General features: G+C 38.9%; 1 protein-coding gene across 1 annotated transcript in view; it reads right to left on the bottom strand.

The window, feature by feature from the left end:
* The window catches only part of DIP2C (disco interacting protein 2 homolog C), a 209,614-nt gene that overhangs the window by 100,995 nt on the left and 100,513 nt on the right, over window positions 1–8,106 (bottom strand). The window contains exons 15-18 of the mRNA XM_019530709.1: window positions 7,552–7,645; window positions 7,263–7,382; window positions 4,838–4,952; window positions 1,358–1,497 (exon numbers count right to left, since the gene is read on the bottom strand). Of these exons, the coding sequence (XP_019386254.1) occupies window positions 1,358–1,497; window positions 4,838–4,952; window positions 7,263–7,382; window positions 7,552–7,645 (469 nt within the window). The remainder of the gene's footprint in view (window positions 1–1,357; window positions 1,498–4,837; window positions 4,953–7,262; window positions 7,383–7,551; window positions 7,646–8,106) is intronic.

The raw sequence follows: 8,106 nt of genomic DNA on the forward strand, positions 1-8,106 counted from the left end.
TGTGATGTCAAAGAGATTGCCCTGTGCACACATCTCAGCGTACTTTATAGGCTTCCCTAGTCTGGCTGGCGAGAGGTGGCAGCAGTGCACAGGGCAGCCCTGATGGGCTGACCCAGACTGCCCATGGCCAGCTTACAGTTCCCTGCAGCACAGTGTGAGGGTTGGGGCAGCAGAGTCCAGCAAGCAACTGGCAGAGAGGGGGAGAATCTGGAGGGCTATGTTCTCTTCTGAGTTAAATTGTTGGAGCAGAAGGACACCAAAGGAAGCAGGAAAACTGGTAACAGGAAGGTCACCCAGCAAGTCAGTTAATGTTGTGACGGGGTGATGCATCGTATCACTACAATAAAGATCCTGTTGAATTTCTGCTCTTTCCAGTCATAAGCATCAGATTAAGATCAGGTATGCCTTTTAGCAGCTTACCCTGGAGTAGGAACCTGTCAAGAACATAAGCTTTGCAACTGGAAGGAAGCCAGGGTGACAGAGGGAAGAGAGAAGCAGACTAGAATGGCTTTATATGTGCAAGGGTAAAAGTCCTGGAAACTGCTTTTTCACTTACTGTAAAGGTAATCATAATACAATAACTTGCTTTAAATTGGATCAGCCTATATAATCCAGTACAATCTGATATGTCTAGGGAATTATTTTATATTATGGTTATTAGAAAAAAAATTTTAACTTGCTTCACTTGTAAATGTGAAACTGAGAGTTTATTTGGTATATAATTTAGCAGTTCTATAAAGAAAAACTAAAAAAATTAGCCTTTTCCAATCTGCGCAGCCGTTGTATAAAATCAGTTTAGAAGTTAAATCTAGATGTCATCTTTGGACGTTCTGCCTTTAGTCTGAATTTATCACTACCATAGTCTAAAAACATTTATCTTTTTTTTATAATAATGCAATTGTGCCTCGGCACAGGAGCTTAGGGAAACATTTTGCAAGTCTTTGGCAAGGAGCTTTTTTATATTTTACACTATCTTATTTTATAATCTACAGTACTTCAGCCTGACCTGGGTTACAGCTATGCATAACAATGTTCTAAACTCCGAACTTAGGGTTCAAGTATTTGTATTTTTTGGCTCAGCTAGCTAATGGTAACAAATCAGTACTTCTTCATGAGCAAAACAGAGTAAATCATTTAAAATGACAGCTGTTACTAATGAGTGGAAGAAGCAGCAGAGTCAACACAGAAGAGATGTTTCTTGGTGTTTCGTCATGTATTACAACACCCATATTCTTATGCAAGTGTTTCTTGTTTCTTTGGAAAGTATGGTATTTGCAGTCACTGAACACTGCAATAAATGAAAAAGGTTCATATGTTCCACAAAGCACATTTCAGAGAATCCGGTTCTGATCCCTACCTCCTGGCATCACCAAGCCAACATCTTGCACAGTTAAAACAGAAAGCTTTTCTTCAGAATCCACTCGAATTACTCCATAGGTAAGACCGTGCATGGACAATACTCCTCTGCCAGGGGGCTGATTGCTGTCATCTGTTGGCCTGGAACAATTGTTTATAATTTTAAGAGACAGGATACTTTAAACAGGCAAATGCTAGTATTTTCCTATTCGCAGTGGAATACCATAACAAATACCAAGTATTTATGTTCACATTTAATAGTAGTATATTTCAGATTTAATTTGGATTTATTCTTTACCACCTTAATCTTTGCTTTTACATCTGACCTAATCTTTGTCTCCAGTCACTATTGGTAACCCAATATACCACCTTTCAATTTCAGTGCCTATCCAAAAATGCACTGCTATAGAGATTAAGGTAATACACAGTATTTACACACTGCAACTTGTTTAATCTTCAGAGTTTTACAAACCTTAATTCAGTCCTGTCAATGAGAGGAGTTAGCCCCATTTCACAGACACAAGGGAAAAGGTGAGGGAGTGAAGAAAGTGAAAGATACTAAGGACTCTAGAGTTTTTTACACTCTGTTTCTACATTTAGGCTATATATAGACAGGCAGAGACACCATGACACAATTATGTTAAAATACAACTACCTTTCCATACTAAATTTTTATGTGACAATAACTCCTGCATGTTACATGAATTTAAGACTCTGTGAATGGCAATTCCTTGATTTGCCTAAATTCACCCCCACAGGGCATGTCCAGATGATTGTGGTTGTGTGGTATGGGGTGCTGCAAACACATATCCAGGGGTCGGAAAAACCCATGGAAAAAAACCCAGAGCAGCGCACACTTGGCCAGTGTGTGCTGCTGAAGACCGGAGCTGTCCAATCCAGGGCCCACTACCCTGCCAGCCAGGCTTCACTCCACTGCCAGCCAGCCCCAGGAAGCCCCCAGGTAAGGCTGCTGGGGCAACTTGTTGTGTGCCAAAGCATGCATGGCACAGGCACTCCCCGGGCACAAGAAGCAGTGGTACAAGGTGCGCTGCTGCTTCTTGTCCCTTTTGGAAACCAAAAGTCTATGCACGTCTGAACACACCCACAAATATTACGTGATTCTACAACACAGGCAATAGGGTGCTCTGTCAGCTTGTTTCAGTACTTTTGTATTAGTGATTCCAATATTACGTATACAGTCTGCAGCTTGAACAAGCTAACTTTGACTTACACAAGTTACTGATTTCAGAATGAAGTGCCAGGGTTTCTATGGTTGGCTAGAAACTCATACCACATTGTGTACTAAAATGCAAAACTGAGGATAACATGATGCTGATTTGGTTAAGAATAATGGTCCTTTGTAATGCAGATAGACTCAAGCTATTTTCAAAATCAATGAAAAAGCCAATATTCATCTGAAGTTTTTGCAGTTTTGCTATGTAATCCATCATAACACAAGCTTACGTTAAAAGATAATATTCTTATTATATGACATATCTCCTCTGCTGTGCTTGAAATACTAGATGGGCCCCAGACAATCAGGGTCATGTAAGACTTGTAGTGATTGGTACCATAAATTTCAATTAATAGGTGCTATGAGGCATATTTCTCAACTGACACTGTCAAGAAAGAGGGCTACGGGCATGCTTGAAAATGCATTAGAGCATAACAAATGGAGACTAGTAAACAAGTAGCTATGATGAATAATGGTCCCATCATTTAATGTAGTCTCTCAACCACATTATTGATCAACTTTCTCTCACCCTTCCCCTCCTAACTGCACACACATTGTTCATAGAATGCTAAAGATGAAAATCAAATGCCTAATTAATACATATTTTTCCTCACACAATTAATAGGCCAAAGGCTGATTCATAATCCTGCATACATTTTCCTTTATTTTACTTAGTGCATCCAGATTTGATGACTCTAGAATACAGTTTAGTAGCAGCTCTTGTTTTGCAACCACAAGCCTCTCCAACGTGCATCTCTACTAAGTAATCAAGAGAAGAGGGAATTCAAGTAGCCTGATTCCAAGATATGAAAATTTTTTAGCTTACAAACAATATCCTGAACTGCATTTCCACTAGACATTTCTAAGAACAGAGGGTCATTAGAGGAAAGAGGAGAAGTTTTGTGACTAAGACACAAAAACAACAAGGTAAATGTTGTATTTCCACCTATATTACAGACTAATGAAATTGTGCATGTTACTCACCATATCTGTACCTCAGTTTTTCTATCTATGAAATGGGGATAAGAGACACCTCTTACTTCACAGTGTGTAAGTTTGTTTATATTAAAAATTGGTAAAGCAGTTTGAGATCTTTGAATTAAAAGACCACATGTGCAAAAGCACCAACATCCCTCTTGTTTAAAAACATAAACCTTTTATTTTAATCAGTTTTTACTTGGCTTTTCATTCACTGATTATAGTAAAATGACTTACACTTAAAATTAAGCACTTGTTTAAGCTTAAGGGCTGGTGTGAACTGGAGATATTTTTTCAGACAGAGTTGCACAAACAACTTGACCAGAATTATGTATAAGAAATTGGTTTTTTTACCTTTCAGCTACATTTCATAGCTTTAGTTTCTGGTTAAATAACTGTTCATTTAATACTAACTGTTCATTTATTGCTAATGGTATTTTTCTACACTCCAGATTATAATGTGTCACAAAATTCAGGGTTGGTTGCCACTCTCTTCACAATTATGAATACAAGGGTTTAGCAGCTTTCCTGGGAGTGCAGCATGTTGAGCCAAGTCAGAGCAGCCCTGGCTGGTAGGGAGCCTGGGAGGCAGGGGTCGGGGGGGTCAACCTGCCAGCTCAGGGATGCTCTGACCTGGTTCAACACGCTGTGGAGAAGCTGGCTGGGGCATGAGGGTGCCCTGCACTGAAGCACTCTCATAACCAAGCCAGCCCCATCAGTGTTTACACATACATGGCTGTGCAATAAAGAACCTGGCTTCAGGATAGTACTTGTATTTACAAGTATCATCCTGCAACAGAGTTAATTAGTTTCCTGAGGCCTAATAGGGCTGCATGTGTACAGGCTGAGTCTTTACTGAAGAGCTAATTAGTCAGCTGATAAACTGCAGTAAACATCTTGCGTAGATGTACCTGTTGAGTCCTAGAATCTCACAATTTCCCCCCTTTTCTGTTACATTTCATTTAGCTCATTTTAATAAACTTGAGTTGTCCCACAGTATTTTACCAGAGCTGGATTTAAACTATTGGTCTGTTTAATTTTATATTAAAATCATATTATGAAATTGGTAACTGTTGTTCTTCTCTAAGATGAATTACTGTGCAGTAAATTCTACATGTCTTACTGTTATACAAATAAAGATAGATACAAAATGTACCCATTTTGTAGAAACTAACTATGCAGCATTGATCTTGAATGAATATGATGTTTCATTTCTTTGTTTTGAAACTGAAAGTTCTGAATACTATTTTAGTTTGTTCAACACCGTACCTTCGAATAGCCACGGTGAGAGCTTCTGGTGAACTAGCACATGGACAAATGACCTCCTGTCTTAGGCCTTTACTTTGGAAGACGTTGAGAAATGCATCACAGGAAGAAATTGACCCTGAAGAGAAAAAACAACAAAAGAAAAATAATCTAATTTCTGAAGCACCTTTGTTCAAGTATGTAGGTTTTTCATGACAAAACATTTAGAAATTATCTAAGGCACCTAGGAAAAGATTACTATATTTACCTGAATATGGTACAATTGTCCCCCGTCCCACAATTACCATGGGGAAGAAACCCCTTGTCTCACATTCACATACAAGGAAACTTTATTAAATATACTGTCTATCATTAAACTCCTGACAAAAGTAGCATGGGCTCAGTAATAGAAACCAACTATGAAGTTGATTAAATGCAGCCAACAGGGAGCATGACAACAAAACACATGGTTCATATTAGGTGAATATACTGATAGGAATCCACTACAATGATAGATTAGTGTAGCCCATCTAAATAAGATAGATGGTAGTCCCCATTGCTCTCGGTCCCCCTCAGTGCCGGCTCTTTTTCTAAGTTACAGTAAGCAACTGCGCAGAATACATTTTTACTTCCTTTTTACTACCACAGCAGAGCTGTACCTTTTTTCCATTTCCAGTTATTCCAGTTTTTTTTTTTTTACCAGCCTTAAATGCCTGGCGAACATCACCAAGTGGAGCCCCCAAAAGCTCAACCAGAATCCTTCTGTCCCGTTCTCTCAGCCTGTCACATATGATTAGCATGGCTCTGCCCTCCCAAGGTAAAGCTGGACCAGGTTGCCCTGTACCACATCCGCATACATGTTTTCGAGGATCCCAGGACTCATGATGAACATGTAGTTCCAGTCATGAGTGGGGGCTAATTAGAACATGGATCCTTGTGCTGGGTATTTGGAGTACACACACATACAGAGCACTGCTAAGCTATGGGGTCACCATGGCTTGAAATGCTGTTGGCTCTACTGGGGTCCAACCCAAATGAACTATATGGTCAATCATGAGCCTTCTGGCTGTGGACTAATAACATGCATTGTTTGTACCGTATATAAGTGAGTACAAAAGTGCTGCTTAAAAGTGTGTTTATGGACTACCTGTGCTAAAGCTTGTAGCAGTTTTAAAAAAGGTCAAATGAGTCAATTATTGATGAACTAAGTCTATGGGTACCCACAGTACTAAGCCAGTGTTTTCAAATTTGTCCCTCACTTCCACGTGCTCAAGAAAGCAGGTTCTCATAGTAAGGAAAGGGGAAAGGGGTTGCTGAAAAAGTTGGGAGGGCAGAGGGCAAAGGTGCCACCTGAACTCCCCAGGTTTATTTTCCCTGGTGTAGCGGTAGGAAGGGGACATATTCAAGGCAAATCAACAATAATTAGATTCTATAGAATCTAATTACTGGGTGGCCATACAGTGTATCTGCCATAATGGGATACGGTAGATTAAAGATTCAATTTTAGCATAAATCATTTTAATACTTGCAAGTAGAAGAGCCACTATTCATGGACCTACACGTGAATTTCATGTAAAATATGTTTCTTAAGAAGAGACACATTAAAGATTTATTCTAGGAATTCAAAGCAAGTTACAATGGATGAACAGAACATATATACCTTGGTACATTATGATACATGAAGAAAGCACTCATTAAAACTAAGTAGTGATCCATATGTAGTTCTCAAGAACCATGCCATTATTCCACGCAAAATTCCAACCCAAATGAACTATATGGTCAATCATGAGCCTTCTGGTTGTGGACTAATAACATGCATAGTTTGTACCATATATAAGTGAGTACAAAAGTGCTGCTTAAAAGTGTATTTATGGACTACCTGTGCTAAAACCTGTAGCAGTTTCAAAAAAAGTCAAATGAGTCAATTCTCGATGAACTAAGTCTATGGGTACCCACAGTACTAAGCCAGTGTTTACATATTTGCCCCTCACTTCCATGTGCTCAAGAAAGCAGGGTCTCATAGTAAGGAGAGAGGAAGGAGTTACTGAAAAAGTTGGGAGAGCAGAAGGCAAGGGTGCCACCTGAACTCCTCAGGTTTATTTTCCCTGCTTCCACACTCCAAAGCCACCGAAAAGAAGCAAACCTTCTGCTTTTTTCTACAGTTTAAGATCATTTACTTTTCTTTACATATGGCTGTCATGTTAAACAAAACTGGATTTACTGCAACTTACGTTATGTGGAATATCAAGTTTGCTTCAAGATTAGATAAAGAAAAGTAGGTTTAAAAAATCCAAAATTAATTACTGTTTCCATAAACATCACATGGTTTGCAGCAGCCTCAAACTTTTGTGAAACATTTTTTTGCTAATGTGACTGAAGTCTGAAATGTCAGAAATGAAACACAGAATAGGATACTCATTTCCTGTTTGATTTTACAGGCATCACTTACAAGGATTTGCGCCATCAGCCACTATTAGCATGCGTAGTGAGGAGAGGTTGATATCTCTTTGATCTCGATGTGCCACTAATGCCCAGTGCATGTCCCTGGATTTTACACAAGCGACTTTTGCTAAAATAAGAGCAAACAGATTACTAATCTACTGTGTGGAAAAAATTTTAAAATCAGGAAATGAGTCATTCACCATGTTACAGTAAACAGCATCAAGTCAACAGCATCAAGAACCAGCGTTGCCAAATCCGATACTCAAAATATACCAACATGTACTCTTGGTCCTTACCTTTGTACTGGCAGACTTTCTGTATCCAGGAAAGTGGATTCACTTTCATTAAGGAATATGGAATACTTATAACATGCATCATGTTCATGACACTCTGAAATTAAATAAGAATATTTAAAAAAAGAATTAAGAATATATTAGGTATAGGAAAAACGTATATCATGTCACCCTATGAGACAGCTCACTAAGTACATAGTTAAGGACTTGAATTTACAATCATCAACATATCTGAAATGCTGAAAATATTTCCAAAGAGATTCCCCCTCAATTATTCTCTCCTTCACTTTCTTTAAAAAGCAACAGAAAAAAAAATTAAGGGACTTTTAGGCTCATTATAAAATACAGCGATCCCAGTAGATTGTGAACAAGTTTGCAACAAGCTGCATAGGCAGACACGACTCTTTGGGTAAATGTGATATTTCATAGATTTCATAGATTTCATAGACATCAGGGCTGGAAGGAACCTCGAGAGATCATCGAGTCCAGCCCGCTGCCCAAAGGGCAGGAAGTCAGCTGGGGTCATAGGATCCCAGCAAGATAAGCATCCAATTTACT

The sequence above is a fragment of the Crocodylus porosus genome, unplaced genomic scaffold (genome assembly GCF_001723895.1).
Source record: "Crocodylus porosus isolate Cpor-Errol unplaced genomic scaffold, CroPor_comp1, whole genome shotgun sequence".
Classification (NCBI taxonomy): Eukaryota; Metazoa; Chordata; order Crocodylia; family Crocodylidae; genus Crocodylus; species Crocodylus porosus.